General features: G+C 42.4%; 1 protein-coding gene across 5 annotated transcripts in view; it reads left to right on the plus strand.

The window, feature by feature from the left end:
• Nucleotides 1–15,682, plus strand: part of LOC133572085 (protein FAM110A) — a 109,481-nt gene extending 93,799 nt beyond the window's left edge. For 4 of the 5 annotated variants that reach the window (XM_061924800.1, XM_061924810.2, XM_061924782.1 and 1 more), the window contains exons 2-3: nucleotides 7,137–7,388; nucleotides 10,816–15,682. In XM_061924800.1, the coding sequence (XP_061780784.1) occupies nucleotides 10,826–12,208 (1,383 nt within the window). In that variant the 5' untranslated portion in view covers nucleotides 7,137–7,388; nucleotides 10,816–10,825 and the 3' untranslated portion in view covers nucleotides 12,209–15,682. Of the gene's footprint in view, nucleotides 1–6,965; nucleotides 7,389–10,815 lie in introns of those variants that run through there. The other variant, XM_061924773.1, reaches the window with a different exon arrangement.
• Nucleotides 15,683–16,816: the final 1,134 nt, after the last annotated feature.

Genomic DNA, 16,816 nt, shown 5'->3' on the forward strand with positions numbered 1-16,816 from the left:
TTCCACGACTGTATATATCGGTTGATATCGGTACCGGTTGATATCGGTATCGGTAATTAAAGAGTTGGACAATATCGGAATATTGGATATCGTCAAAAAGCCATTATCGGACATCCCTAATATATACATATATATAACAATTAAACAATAATATTAATAAACCAAGGGAAATGGAGTGTGACAAAAATCCATATGTGTGTGACTATGTGTAGGAATTAACTGTTGAGTGTTACCGTAAATGTAGAGCGAGTGGTAAGTCCAAAAGGGGACAGGGCAGGCTCATAGATCCGTCAAACAAGCAGGAAGTCGGGGGCTAAGCAGGGCGTAGAAGGTCCGTGTCCAAGCGGGAGGTCGAGATCCAAAAGGCAGTCAGGGAGGCAGAGGAAACAATTTTACTAATTTTCATTAATTACTAGTTTCTATGTAACTGTTTTTATATTTTTTTACTTTCTTTTTTATTCAAGAAAATGTTTTTAATTTATTTATCTTATTTTATTTGTATAAATTTTTTTTAAAAGGACCTTATCTTCACCATTCCTGGTTGTCCAAATTAGGCATAATAATGTGTTAATTCCACGACTGTATATATTGATATCGGTATCTGTAATTAAGGGTTTGGTCAATATCGAAATATTGGATATCGGCAAAAAGCCATTATCGGACATCCCTAGTGCTAACTCAGATTTATGGGCCTGGTCATTGATCACGTGACGGCGGGTTGTGTGGGGTAACTCAGTCAGGACCTTTTCATGCAGTCAAAAGGGTTTCATGAATGTGGTTGAAAGCAGCAGGCATGTAAATTGTGCAACACAACTTGTAACACGGAGAGGTTCTCAAAGGGGTCGTCTGGCCAAAAGACTGCATGCACGTTCTTTGCGGACGGAGGCGGCGAGGTGTCAGCGCCACCATCATGCGGACGTTGTACAGGGCAGCGTATAATCAGACATGGCATTCCTGTGTGGTGCTGCAACACAAATAAGCTGGTGAAAGCTGCCGTGAAGACAATAAGCACACGTAAGAAGAGACATGTTTCTCGTTGCGGCTGCTAAATAATAATGGCAATTTTATTCTATTTTTTTCCCATGATGGCGCCGCTGTACTGGCAGCTGGTTGCAGGAGCTCTGTGCTCTTTGTATCCTCCTTTTGTGATCTTGACTTGTTTTCGTGTGTTTCTTGCCTTCTGTGGGGATTTTGTGTGAACTTTTGGTTCTGCCTCGGTTGAGCGATTTGGCCATGGCCATTTTCCAGCTGCCGGCTGTTTCAAAATCAATCAATCAATCAATCAATCAATCAATCAATTCCTTTTATTGTCATTGTCATAATAACACTTAAGTCATACATGGCAACGAGATTTTCTTTGGGCTTCATCTAGCGCAGTGGTTCTTAACCTTGTTGGAGGTACCGAACCCCACCAGTTTCATATGCGCATTCACCGAACCCTTCTTTAGTCCATCCATCCATCCATCTTCTTCTGCTTATCCGAGGTCGGATCGCGGGGGCAGCAGCCTAAGCAGGGAAGCCCAGACTTCCCTCTCCCCAGCCACTTCGTCCAGCTCTTCCTGTGGGATCCCGAGGCGTTCCCAGGCCAGCCGGGAGACATAGTCTTCCCAACGTGTCCTGGGTCTTCCCCGCGGCCTCCTACCGGTCGGACGTGCCCTAAACACCTCCCTAGGGAGGCGTTCGGGTGGCATCCTGACCAGATGCCCGAACCACCTCATCTGGCTCCTCTCGATGTGGAGGAGCAGCGGCTTTACTTTGAGCTCCCCCCGGATGGCAGAGCTTCTCACCCTATCTCTAAGGGAGAGCCCCGCCACCCGGCGGAGGAAACTCATTTCGGCCGCTTGTACCCGTGATCTTGTCCTTTCGGTCATAACCCAAAGCTCATGACCATAGGTGAGGATGGGAACGTAGATCGACCGGTAAATTGAGAGCTTTGCCTTCCGGCTCAGCTCCTTCTTCACCACAACGGATCGATACAGCGTCCGCATTACTGAAGACGCCGCACCGATCCGCCTGTCGATCTCACGATCCACTCTTCCCTCACTCGTGAACAAGACTCCGAGGTACTTGAACTACTCCACTTGGGGCAAAATCTCCTCCCCAACCCGGAGATGGCACTCCACCCTTTTCCGGGCGAGAACCATGGACTCGGACTTGGAGGTGCTGATTCTCATCCCAGTTGCTTCACACTCGGCTGCGAACCGATCCAGTGAGAGCTGAAGATCCTGTCCAGATGAAGCCATCAGGACCACATCATCTGCAAAAAGCAGAGACCTGATCCTGCAGCCACCAAACCAGATCCCCTCAACGCCTTGACTGCGCCTAGAAATTCTGTCCGTAAAAGTTATTAACAGAATCTTTAGTGAAAAATAAAATGTAGTTTTCTTTCAAATTCAAAACAAAGTTATATGTTTTTGGTAACACTTTAGTATGGAGGAACATATTCTAAGTAACAAAGACTTAATTTAGAGTTATTTGGTCCGGGCCAGGGTTAGAGTGTTAGGGTTATAATAAGGCCATGCCGAATAAGGCATTAATAAGTACTAGAGATGCGTGGATAGGCAATTATTTCATCCGCAACCACATCACAACAGTCGTCAACCATCCGCCATACACCCGAACTAACATTTAATCAAAACCGCACCCGCCCGCCATCCGCCACCCGCCCGTTGTTATATATCTAATATAGACGATGCAAGGCATTAGTGAGGTTATAAAGCTTTTGCCTGTTAAAGAAAGGAGACTGATCCAATGCAGCAGAGACATTCAATGCGTGCCACGCTGTCACGGCCCAGACGCACACCAGTGCGCAATCATCTGGGAGCCGCGCTGAGCGCACCTCCAAGCGCGCTCGCGCCGCTCAAACTACTGCAGGCAGCTGCGTTCTATCTTGTTTTAACATCCTGTGGCACTCTTCTGGGATCACGGCGGACGAAACTGCTCATGCTCAGGGTGTTTGTGGAGGTTCGGAGTTTTGCACAAATGTGATGCACCATGTTAGATGTCCCGGTTTTGTGACTGTCGTAGACATAAACAGCGTCGCAGCTCTTGCAAATCACGTAGCCAGCATTACTATCATCCTGATTTACAACCTCATAAAAACGAGTCCACGCTGAACTTTTCTGGCCTTTTTTTCCCTGGTCTTTAGTATTCCCTTTTTTAGTTTGTCGCGTACCACGTTTGCTGCCGGCGTTGCCATCTCTTTTTTTTCTTCTTCTTCTGTTGTGGCATGCTGCAGGTGCCTGCTCGTTTTTCGTATGTGGGTAACAACATTTAACTATGTATATATATTTCCGAATTGGTTTAACTGCCACCCGCCTGAATCTATTTAAAATCTATCCATCCATCCATCCATCTTCTTCCGCTTATCCGAGGTCGGGTCGCGGGGGCAGCAGTCTAAGCAGGGAAGCCCAGACTTCCCTCTCCCCAGCCACTTCATCCAGCTCCTCCCGGGGGACCCCGAGGCGTTCCCAGGCCAGCCGGGAGACATAGTCTTCCCAACGTGTCCTGGGTCTTCCCCGCGGCCTCCTACCGGTCGGACGTGCCCTAAACACCTCCCTAGGGAGGCGTTCGGGTGGCAACCTAACCAGATGCCCGAACCACCTCATCTGGCTCCTCTCGATGTGGAGGAGCAGCGGCTTTACTTTGAGCTCCTCCCGGATGGGAGAGCTTCTCACCCTATCTCTAAGGGAGAGCCCCGCCACCCGGCGGAGGAAACTCATTTCGGCCGCTTGTACCCGTGATCTTGTCCTTTCGGTCATAACCCAAAGCTCATGACCATAGGTGAGGATGGGAACGTAGATCGACCGGTAAATTGAGAGCTTTGCCTTCCGGCTCAGCTCCTTCTTCACCACAACGGACCGATACAGCGTCCGCATTACTGAAGACGCCGCACCGATCCGCCTGTCGATCTCACGATTCACTCTTCCCTCACTCGTGAACAAGACTCCGAGGTACTTGAACTCCTCCACTTGGGGCAAGATCTCCTCCCCAACCCGGAGATGGCACTCCACCCTTTTCCGGGCGAGAACCATGGACTCGGACTTGGAGGTGCTGATTCTCATCCCAGTCGCTTCACACTCAGCTGCGAACCGATCCAGTGAGAGCTGAAGATCCTGGCCAGATGAAGCCATCAGGACCACATCATCTGCAAAAAGCAGAGACCTAATCCTGCAGCCACCAAACCAGATCCCCTCAACGCCTTGACTGCGCCTAGAAATTCTGTCCATAAAAGTTATGAACAGAATTGGTGACAAAGGGCAGCCTTGGCGGAGTCCAACCCTCACTGGAAACGTGTCCGACTTACTATGCGGACCAAGCTCTGGCACTGATCATACAGGGAGCGGACTGCCACAATCAGACAGTCCGATACCCTATACTCTCTGAGCACTCCCCACAGGACTTCCCGAGGGACACCGTCGAATGCCTTCTCCAAGTCCACAAAACACATGTAGACTGGTTGGGCAAACTCCCATGCACCCTCAAGGACCCTGCCGAGAGTATAGAGCTAGTCCACAGTTCCACGACCAGGACGAAAACCACACTGTTCCTCCTGAATCCGAGGTTCGACTATCCGGCGTAGCCTCCTCTCCAGTACACCTGAATAGACCTTACCGGAAAGGCTGAGGAGTGTGATCCCACGATAGTTAGAACACACCCTCCGGTTCCCCTTCTTTAAAATCTAATTTTTTTTTATTTCAACCGCCCGACCCGATCCGCGGATAAAATCTAATTTTTTTTTATTTCAACCGCCCGACCCGCGGATAATCCGCGGACTCCGCGGTTGTGTCCGCAAACCGCGCATCTCTAATAAGTACTTAATAATGACTAGTTAAGAGCCAATATGTTGCCTCAATCATTGGTATGTTTTCATCTACAAAACCATTCTGGGTATCACTCCATCTTATCTGTCTTGTCTTTTAACAAAGAAACAAGGAAGTGACAATCTTCGTTCAATGAATGTTCTGCAATTTGTCGTCCCCAAAGTAAGAACTGAACTGGGCAAGAAAGCATTTAGGTTTTCAGCACCGAAGGCTTGGAATAACCTACAATCGAATATTAAACTAGTTACGTTGAATGAGTTTAAAGCTCTGTGAAAGGACTGCAGTCTACCTTGTCTGTATGCACATGTGTCATGTGAGCAAGTTTTAATGTTGTAAATGTGATGTTTTATGTATTTGTTTACTGTTTTTAATGTAACCTTGCTGCTGCCCTCTTGGCCAGGTCTCCCTTGGAAAAGAGATCTTTGATCTCAGTGGGATTTTACCTGGTTAAATAAAGGCTAATAATAATAATGTTACTAATTTGCATGTTAATTAGCAACTAATTAATGGTGAATTTGTTCCCCATACTAAAGTGTTACCATGTTTTATTACTGGTGCACAAAATGAACCGTGCATGAACATCACCTTGTTCAAAGAACAAAACCAACACAGTGCATAAACTCACAACAAATGACACACCTGCAAATCAGTCTGACTTCTGCTGTTGCTGTATCCGTAATGCGTCGATAGGGAGAAGTTTTTATTTACACGACGAGTCGGGTGTGTCTTGACCTCCGCCAAACCCCTGAACCCGACTCACCGAATTTTAGGGTTCGATCGAACCCAAGTTTCAGAACCACTGATCTAGCGGCATAGAAACTGCATTGAAGTGCAGGTTGACAATAGTTTCTATTTAAGCATTGTCAAGAAGATGGCGAATAGAGGGTCGTGGGGGTGGGAAGAGTCAGATGTCTGATGGGTGTTACGTTGATGTTGCAGCAATGCAATGTCCGGAGCACAATTATTGAGGTGGTGAAGAGTAATAAGATGGTCGGGGGCAGTAAAGGGGCAGGCTGTTCATTTAGCAGTCTCACAGCCTGGGGATACAGACTGCGAGACATTCTGGTGGTCCTGGCGCGAATGTTTGCCACACCGGAGTCCGCGTGGAGAGACTGGAGGAGATGCGGAGGAAGACATGAGGCTAGCGTTGAGTGTCAGAATGGACGAGAGCTTCACAAAGCCTCGGATATATGAGCATGTATCGGACACTTTATTTCAAGAGCTAGTGGGCCTTCAATAGTGTTGTCCGGGTGAAAATCGGGAGATTGGTTGCCCCGGGAGATTTTCGGGAGGGGCATTGAAAATCGGGAGTCTCTCGGAAAAATCGGGAGGGTCGGCAAGTATGCCGGCAGCTATTTCAAGTGTGGTTTTGTCGCGTCCATGCTGATACGCCAACCCACTTGCGTGTCTATTATGTGTCGTTCTGTCGTTTCGGATTCCAGTTCCAATACTCTCTCCAGAACTTTCCACAATTGAAGGCGTTGTCATTCCAGTCCAATTACTTGCGTAAGACTGGATTCTCAGTGCCGACCACTAGCAAAACAAAATAGACGGAAAAAAGTCACTCACGCGCCTCAACGCACGATGTTCGCAAGTTTTCTTTCGAGAACAAACTGCGGGCTCGCAGCAATGGTGAGTGTTAGTCATGTTCTGTGTTTTCTACAATTTTGGATAAGTTGATACTTTTATGCAAAACAATGAGTTCTAATGCTTTACTGTCAAGAGGTTGGACAGAAACCCTGCGTAAATAAAGACTAAGTAGGTAAATAAAGACCAAGTGATGTTTTGTTAAATGCTGCTGGTGTGCAAACAAGGAAGACAAGAAGAGTAGTAGCAACATTAGCTCCATGTTCAAACCAAACAAGAACATTGCAGCTGTTTTTTACCGTTGAAACTGAAGCCCTCCTCCCACTTTCTCCTTTTCAAAGAAATTTCATTTGAATGAAAAGCCTCCTCACTTGTTCCCACTTGAGGGGGGCGGGAGGGAGGGGTCCCATTGGTCAGGGTCCTTTCGGAGGATGACCAATGGGAGCGTGACCGCCGCCTCTAACCCGGCCCCCCGTGTGACGTCGCGCTCCCCGGCCAGGCGCGCGATTGGCCGGCCTGGAGGAGCCAGACGTGGTATTAAAGTGCTGTCCCGTCTGCTCCACTTCAGTACTGAGGAAGTCCTTCCAGAGGGTGTGTTTGTGTGTGTGAGTGCGTGTGTGTGCGTGTGTTGGTGTGTGTGTGACAGTGTATGTGTGGGTGCGTGCAGACCAGACTACATCTGATTTTGGACTTTCCCCCCCACACCCCTCTCCACCAACTCTCCAGGTCTTGACCATCACATCTGGACGTGCTGATCTCTGCTTAAAGAGTCCCGCCCGTGACCCCGATAGGCGGCTTAACCCCCCCACCACCACCCCACCCTCTATCTGGGTCAGAACCAAGCCCACAGCGGCGGAGTCCCGACCGGGGCCCGATGTGGAATTTCACCCTCGACCCCGTCCTTCCACCAGCCGTCCACTGAAGCCCGACTGTGGGGGATAAGAAGCCTAACAGAGGAGGACAACATCAGCACAGACGGTAAGCATGTTAAACTGCGAGGGGGGATGGGAGGGGGGTGTAAAAGTACAAAAGAATGATTTTCTTAAAACAAAACAATGGATATTTATTGTCACTTTCATTTACAACATGCAACCCTTTATGTTTATTTAATACACAAATATCAATACCTCTCAGTACTACTACATCTTCTCAATACACAAATATCAATATTTATAAAATATGCACCTTTATATTCACATACACAAATATCAATGTTTGTGAAATAGGGCTGTCAAATGATTATTTTTTAAATCAGATGAATCACATTTTGGAATTTAGATTAATCATGATTAATCATAATAAAAAATATGCTTAAAAATGGAATTATATTGTCAGAATGTTGTCCATGAATGTTTTTAAACCTTTTACTTGAATGCATGTCATTTATTTGCACAAAACCTGCTAACAGTTTTATCTAAAGTTCTTTCAGGCTGTATTTTCTTAAAAAAAGAACACAAAATATATTTATTGTCCCCTCAAACATCACTGCAACCCTTTATGTTCATTTAATACACAAATATCAATATCACTAAATACTACTACATATTCTCACTACACAAATATCAATATTTATAAAATACGCACCTTTATATTCACATACACAAATATCAATGTTTATGAAATAGGGCTGTCAAATTATTATTATTTTTTAAATCAGATTAATCACATTTTGGAATTTGGATTAATTATGATTATTCATAATTAAAATGTGCTTCAAATAGCAATTTTACTGTCAGAATGTCGTTCATGGATGTTTTTAAACGTTTTACTTGAATGCATGTCATTTATTTGCACAAAACCTGCTAACAGTTTTATCTAAAGTTCTTTCAGGCTGTATTTTCTTAAAAAAAGAACACAAAATATATTTAATGTCCCCTCAAACATCACTGCAACCCTTTATGTTCATTTAATACACAAATATCAATAGCTCTAAATACTACTACATATTCTCAATACACAAATATCAATATGTATAAAATACAACTATACATAAACAACACCCGAATATAAATAGCTCTAAATACTACTACATATTCTCACTACACAAATATCAATATTTATAAAATATGCACCTTTATATTCACATACACAAATATCAATGTTTATGAAATAGGGCTGTCAAATTATTATTATTTTTTAAATCAGATTAATCACATTTTGGAATTTGGATTAATCATTATTATTCATAATAAAAATATGCTTAATAATGCAATTATATTGTCAGAATGTTGTCCATGAATGTTTTTAAACCTTTTACTTGAATGCATGTCATTTATTTGCACAAAACCTGCTAACAGTTTTATCTAAAGTTCTTTCAGGCTGTATTTTCTTAAAAAAAGAACACAAAATATATTTAATGTCCCATCTAACATCACTGCTACCCTTTATGTTCATTTAATACACAAATATCAATATCACTAAATACTACTACATATTCTCACTACACAAATATCAATATGTATAAAATACAACTATACATTAACAATACCCAAATATAAATAGCTCTAAATACTACTACATATTCTCAATACACAAATATCAATATGTATAAAATACAACTATACATTAACAATACCCGAATATAAATAGCTCTAAATACTACTACATATTCTCAATACACAAAAATCAATGTTTATAAAATACGCACCTTTATATTCACATACACAGATATCAATATTTCTCAAATAGGGCTGTCAAATGATTTTTTTTTTTTTTTTTAAAAAGAACACAAAATATATTTATTGTCCCCTTAAACATCACTGCAGCCCCTTATGTTCATTTAATACACAAATATCAATATCACTAAATACTACTAAATATTCTCAATACACAAATATCAATTTGTATAAAATACAACTATACATCATTAATGTATAGTTGTATTTTATACATATCGAAATTTGTGTATTGTTAATGATTAACAACACACAAATATCAATGTTTATATAATATAACTATATATACACAACACCCCTCAATTTTTTTTACAAGGTGGTACTTTGTGAAAAAAAGTTAAAGAACCACTGATGTACAACATTCCACCTGCTTCTCTGTCAAACACACCATCAGCAGCTTCCTGATATTTTCATGGATAAATGTCCGCCGCTTAGCTATTAATTCAACATCCTTGGCTGGCGTTATCGACTCATTCTAAATCCGTACGGTGCAGACGAGCAACTGCTTCACCAAGTTAGCTTTGTCATGTTTTTGATGATTTATTTTTTTAATTCAATGAATAACATCGACTTCCTCTTCCCAGCACTGTCCTCCACACTCACTTTTTCTAAAGTTTTGTCCATCTCTAGCTATAAGCTAATGCTAGCAAGTAAGATCGGATGTTTTTGGTCGGATCTTAAGGGGGGAAGCTCGTAACTCAACATTTTTTCTTGAAACTTTAAGCATAAGATATTTTTTTCAAAACATTGTATAGTCTTAATAAGTAATATCAATGTATATAAATACTACTACAATATAGTCACAATACAAAACCTTCAATGGTGAGTCAAGGTAAGTAGAAAATGGTTATTTAGTGCAGCCAGGGGGCGCTAATTCATGTTCCATATATACTTTCTCATACATTTAATTTATAATAGAGATGCCTGATAATGGCATTTTTGCCGATATTCCGATATTGTCCAACTCTTAATTGCCGATTCCGATGTCAACCGATACCGATATATACAGTCGTGGAATTAACACATTATTATGCCTAATTTTGTTGTGATGCCCCGCTGGATGTATTAAACAATGTAACAAGGTTTTACAGAAATAAATCAACTCAAGTTATGGAAAAAAATGCCAACATGGCACTGCCATATTTATTATTGAAGTCACAAAGTGCATTAGTTTTTTTAACATGCCTCAAAACAGCAGCTTGGAATTTGGGACATGCTCTCCCTGAGAGAGCATGAGGAGGTTGAGGTGGGGGTCGGGGGGGGTGTATATTGTAGCGTCCCGGAAGAGTTAGTGCTGCAAGGGATTCTGGTTATTTGTTCTGTTGTGTTTATGTTGTGTTACGGTGCGGATGTTCTCCCGAAATGTGTTTGTCATTCTTGTTTGGTGTGGGTTCACAGTGTGGCGCATATTTGTAACAGTGTTAAAGTTGTTTATACGGCCACCCTCAGTGTGACCTGTATGGCTGTTTCCAAGTATGCTTGCATTGACTTGTGTGTGTGAAAAACCGTAGATATTATGTGACTGGGCCAACACGCAATGCCTTTAAGGTTTATTGGCGCTCTGTATAGCAGCGTTTTAAAAAGTCATACATTTTACTTTTTGAAACCGATACCGATAATTTCCGATATTACATTTCAAAGCATTTATCAGCCGATAATATCGGCCTGACATCTCTAATTTATAATGAATACAGAGTGGTCATAATCACCCCACTATTATTTTCTTTCAGCGCCGCCATCATGCCAGTGGAGACCCTGCGGCCCTCAGACGGCCGCCTGCCCGGGGCCCCCTTTGCCTCGGCCATGCCGTTCCGGTTGCTGACCAAGGGTCCCGACTACTTCCGTCGCCAGGCGGAGCCGTCCACCCGCAAGCTGAGCGCCGTGGAGCGCCTGGAGGCGGACAAGGCCAAGTACGTGAAAAGCCAGCAGGTGGCGCTCACGCGCCAGGCGCCCGTCAAGCCGCCGATCATCCGGAAGCCCCTGGTCCCGCCGGCCAGGATGCTCCAGTTCCACATGGGCACGCCCCCGGCCCGGAAGAGTCCCCGGTGCCCGGCCAGCGGGGACGGTGGCGGAATGAGGGAAGGGCGAGGGAGAAGAGGACCGCCTCTCAACTTGGATATTTTGAACAACCTGATCAATGACGTGTGCGACGCCCCCCAGCCTTCCTCCCAGTCGTCCTCGTCCACCTCCCCGTCGTCCTCGTCCCCGTCGTCCTCGTCCCCGTCGTCTGGGGCCAAGAGCATCGGCAGCAGCCTGTTGGCGGAGCAGGAGAGGAGCAACCGCCTCCTCAACAACCTCAAACCGCTGAACACCGCCAGCTCTTCGCCCGCCTCCTCCTGTACCTCCTCCCATGTCGCCAACAGCCTGCGGACCCCCGTAGCCGACCCCAGCCACCGCCCTCCCCCTGTCCCCATACGGGCGCCTCGCATCCTTGTCCCGTCCGCCTACGTCTCCCCAAACGCGGTCACGGTGCGCAGGGTGGATGTTCGGCCCCACGCGGATTTTAGAAAGCCCCAGAGGCCTCCGCTCAGACCGCGACAGAGCCCCCAGGGTCAAGTGTCACACCCCCAGGTGCCACCTCTCCCAGGCCCCCAGAACCCATCCCCGCCTAAAACCGGCACACAAACCATGGCCGCCTCTCCCTATCTGCCCCCCAGCCCCATGTTGCTGCGCGCAGGCATGATCCCGCCCGCCTCGCCCGCCTTCACTCGCCTGTCCAACGCCAGCTCCAGGGGCTCGGCCCGGAAGCACCCCTCCTTGCACCGCTCCAAGTCGGACCTGAGCGACCGCTACTCGCGCGCCACGGCCGACCTGGAGCGCTTCTTCAACTACTGCGGGCTGGACCCCGACGAGGTGGAGGGCATGGGCGGGGTGGAGCGCTTCACCCGGGCCAACTCGGACATCGTGTCCATCTGCAAGCTGCGGAGCATCAGCACGCCCAGCTCGGACTGCGGGGAGGAGGCGGAGCCGGGCAGGGACGACTACGGCCGGGACGAGGACGCCGCCGCCAGAGAGCGAGTCCCGTACGGCATCTCGGTCATCGAGAGGAACGCCCGCGTCATCAAGTGGCTCTACGGGATCCGGCAAGCGCGGGACGCTAACGGCGCCGCTTCAAACGTGTAGGACAGAAAAGTGACTGAAAGTACGGACGCCATTTTGGATTTGATGTAGAAGGGAAGACTTTTCCTCTTTTGTGGCCTTTTCTTCTCCTGAAGACTTTTACTCTCAGTACTCAAGTCTGAAATCTACTTGGACTTCCTCAATTGGACTTTCTACTAAAACCAAGGAAATGTTACTTTTTTACCTGGTATTACTTTGTATTTACTTTGTATTTACTTTGTATTTACTTTGTATTTACTTGGTATTTTACTTGGTAGTTACCTTGTTTTTACCTGGTATTTACTTGGTAGTTATTTTGTAGTTACTCAGTAGTTACTTGGTAGTTACTTTGTAGCTACTTGGTAGTTACTTTGTTTTACTTGGTATTTACTTTGTAGTTACTTTGTTTTTACTCAGTATTTACTTTGTAGTTACTTTGTTTTTACTCAGTATTTACTTGGTGGTTACCTTGTTTTTACTTTATCTACTAGGTATTTACTTTGTTTTTACTAGGTATTTACTTTTTAGTTACCTGGTATTTACTATGTTTTTACTTTGTAGTTACTTTTTTGTTCTTAGTATTTACTTGGTAGTTGTCTTGTTTTCACTTTGTGTTTACTTTGTAGCTACTTGGTTTTTACTTTGTTTCTACTAAGTAGTTACCTGGTAGTTACTTAGTTTTTACTTGGTATTTACTATGTTTTACTTAGTAGTACTTTGTTTTTACTCAGTATTTACTTGGTAGTTACCTTGTTTTTACTTTGTAGCTACTTGGTATTTACTTAGTTTTTACTTGGTAGTTACTTTGTTTTTACTAGGTAATTACTTAGTTTTTACCTGGTATTTACTATGTTTTTACTTGGTCGTACTTTGTTTTTACTCAGTATTTAATTGGTAGTTACTTTGTTTTTACTAGGTAATTACTTTGTTTTTACCTGGTTTTTACTTTGTAGTTACTTTTTTGTACTCAGTATTTACTTGGCAGTTGCCTTGTTTTCACTTTGTGTTTACTTTGTAGCTACTTAGTATTTACTTTGTTTTTACTAGGTAGTTACTTTGTTTTTACTTGGTATTTACTATGTTTTACTTGGTAGTACTTTGTTTTTACTCAGTATTTACTTGGTAGTTACCTTGTTTTCACTTTGTGTTTACTTTGTAGCTACCTGGTTTTTACTTTGTTTCTACTAGGTAGTTACTTTGTTTTTACTTGGTATTTACTATGTTTTACTTTGTAGTACTTTGTTTTTACTCAGTATTTACTTGGTAGTTATCTTTTTTCACTTGGTGTTTACTTTGTAACTACTTGGTATTTACTGTACTTTGTGTTTACTAGGAAGTTACATAGTAGTTACTTTGTTTTTACTAGGTAGTTACTTTGTATTTACTTTGGTTTTACATGGTATTTACTATGTTTTACTTGGTAGTACTTTGTTTTTACTTGGTATTTACTATGTTTTTACTTGGTAGTACTTTGGGGCTACCTGGTTTTTACTTTGTTTCTACTAGGTAGTTACTTTGTTTTTACTCGGTATTTACTATGTTTTACTTGGTAGTACTTTGTTTTTACTCAGTATTTACTTGGAAGTTACCTTTTTTTCACTTGGTGTTTACTTTGTAACTACTTGGTATTTACTGTACTTTGTTTTTACTAGATAGTTACATAGTAGTTACTTTGTTTTTACCAGGTAGTTACTTTGTTTTTACCTGGTATTTCCTACGTTTTTACCTGGTATTTCCTACGTTTTTACTTGGTAGTACTTTGTTTTTGCTCAGTATTTACCTGGTAGTTACCTTGTGTTTACTTTGTAATTACTTGGTAATTATTTGGTATTTACTTGGTAATGACATGGTAATCACCTTATATTTACTTGGTATTGACATAGTATTTATTGAATAATGACTTGGTAATGACTTTGTATATACTTTGTATCTGTAAGCAATAATCCTGAAAGGTACTGTCTGATGTTGAGGTGGCCTTCACACTGTCCTGGTTCTTTGCTCTGCTGGCACGCCGCCTTCACCCCAACCCAAGCGCACCAGACACAAGCGGACCCGGACCACTTGACAGATGTGCTTGTGAGTCGGTCCACCTCAGCTCACTTGAAAACATTACAGTGTTAAACATGCAGACATGACAATTCTGTCGTAGGTGCTCTTTAAAGGTTTATTTTACACGCTTTTGGTCAAATTTCAGATGGTAAAATGATCCGACTGAAAAAGTTTTACCCGAACCAGAATACTGAACCACCAGTGTGAACGCAGCCTTACAGTGTGTGTGTGTGTGTGTGTGTGTGTGTGTGTGTGTGTGTGTGTGTGTGTGTGTGTGTGTGTGTGTGTGTGTGTGTGTGTGTGTGTGTGTGTGTGTGTGTGTGTGCGCGCAAAGAACCAGGTTGATGCTGTGAAAAGTCATAAAAAGTTTGCGTAAAAAGATGTTTGTATGTAAAAAAACAAAACAAAAAAACATTTGGCTGCAAGACTGTTGATGTTTTGTTGCTGGCATGCGAGTAACGTCACACAAGCATGCGTTTCACTTAGCTTAGCGTCAACATTCTAGCACCGTGCACACCGCGTTTACCATGCACGTCATGTGACACAAGATTATTTTCACACTCACGGAAAAGACGTCTCAGGAAGAAGTACTTGCCAGACTAACTCGAACGGACCGATATTTATTTGGAAAAATCATGTAAATTATTGTGTTTTTAACGTGCAATCTGTTCCCAATGGCCAAGGATAGAAGTCAAGTCAAATACTCTTTAGTTAGTAGTCCCCAGTACATTTTGCTACGGTTGCTTAGACACATGTTTGCCAGCGGACGGCCAAAGAGACTGAAGATGCACAAATGCTTTAAACAATGATGTGTTTGAAAGTACAGTAGAATAAAAGAAGAAGAAAAAAAAACAATTGCATTGTCTGTGCTAATTTTCATTTCATTGTCACATCTGCTTTAGGAGGCTGCTGGGTTTTCCCACAAGTCCCGAATTCCCCCAACGCCGACTTGAACCCACAATTTGTTTTTCAAACTCAGCTTTGGACTTTTTTTTCCCATGTGAAAACATTCACATGGTCCCAACGCGTGGAATGTGCTTCTGCAGTCTTGGCAAAAGTCACACTGCATTTCTAGCATGTGACATCATCATCATCATCATCGTCATGTGTGCCTTCAGAACACGTGAGCTGGACCGTCTTGTACGCAGGCCGCCGTCTTCTTTCTACACCGTTACATTGTTGCCACCAACATTTCATTGTTTCTGTGTGGTTCTAGCACAGGGGTCACCAACCTTTTTGAAACCAAGAGCTACTTCTTGGGTACTGATTAATGCGAAGGGCTACCAGTTTGATACACACTTAAATAAATTGCCAGAAATAGCCAATTTGCTCAATTTACCTTTAACTCTATGTTATTATTAATAATATTTATCTTTGTGGAAACACTGATCATCTTAATGATTTCTCACAATAAATATATATAGAAACAGATAAATATCAATATGCAACACTTTATTTTTATATTTTCTCAAAGTGCACATTTTTCAAATTGAACATTTTCAAATGAGACAGTCTTGTGAAATCACAATATCCCATTTTAACTAGCTAGCCACTAACATTTTTATAAAAGAGGAGAAAACACGAAAAAAATTAAAATTTAATTTTGAAACGTATTTTATCTTCAATTTTGACTCTTTAAAATTCAACCGAAAAAAAGAAGAGAAAAACTAGCTAATTTGAAAAAATTTAAAAAAGAATTTATGCCACATCATTTGTATTTTTTCCTGATTAAGATTAATTTTAGAATTTTGATGACATGTTTTAAATAAGTTAAAATCCAATCTGCACTTTGTTAGAATATATAACAAATTGGACCAAGCTATATTTCTAACAGACAAATCATTATTTCTTCTAGATTTTCCAGAACAAATTTTTTAAAAGACTTTGAAATAAGATTTAAATTTGATTCTACAGATTTTCTAGATGTGCCAGAATATTTTTTTTAAATTTTAATCATAATAAGTTTGAAGAAATATTTCACAAATATTCTTCGTCGAAAAAACAGAAGCTAAAATGAAGAATTAAATTAAAATGTATTTATTATTCTTTACAATAAAAAAAAAAAAAATTACTTGAACATTAATTTAAACTGTCAGGAAAGAAGAGGAAGGAATTTAAAAGGTATATGTGTTTAAAAATCCTAAAATCATTTTAAGTTTGTGTTTTTTCTCTAAAATTGTCTTTCTAAAAGTTATAAGAAGCAAATTAAAAAAATAAATGAATTTATTTAAACAAGTGAAGACCAAGTCTTTAAAGTTTTTAAGTAGCAATAATTGTCACACACACACTAGGTGTGGTGAAATTTGTCCTCTGTATTTGACCCATCCCCTTGTTCACCCCCTGGGAGGTGAGGGGAGCAGTGAGCAGCAGCGGTGCCGCGCCCAAGAATCATTTTTGTTGATTTAACCCCCAATTCCAACCCTTGATGCTGAGTGCCAAGCATGGAGGTAATGGGTCCCATTTTTATACGTTTTTGAATAATCTGATTTAGTCTTCGATAAATCCGACCTACGATCCTTTGTAAACGTGGGAAACAATTTAGTCCTTGATACATCCCATGTACGGTCCCTCGTAAACATGGAA

This window comes from Nerophis lumbriciformis, linkage group LG01 (genome assembly GCF_033978685.3).
Source record: "Nerophis lumbriciformis linkage group LG01, RoL_Nlum_v2.1, whole genome shotgun sequence".
NCBI classification, from domain to species: Eukaryota; Metazoa; Chordata; class Actinopteri; order Syngnathiformes; family Syngnathidae; genus Nerophis; species Nerophis lumbriciformis.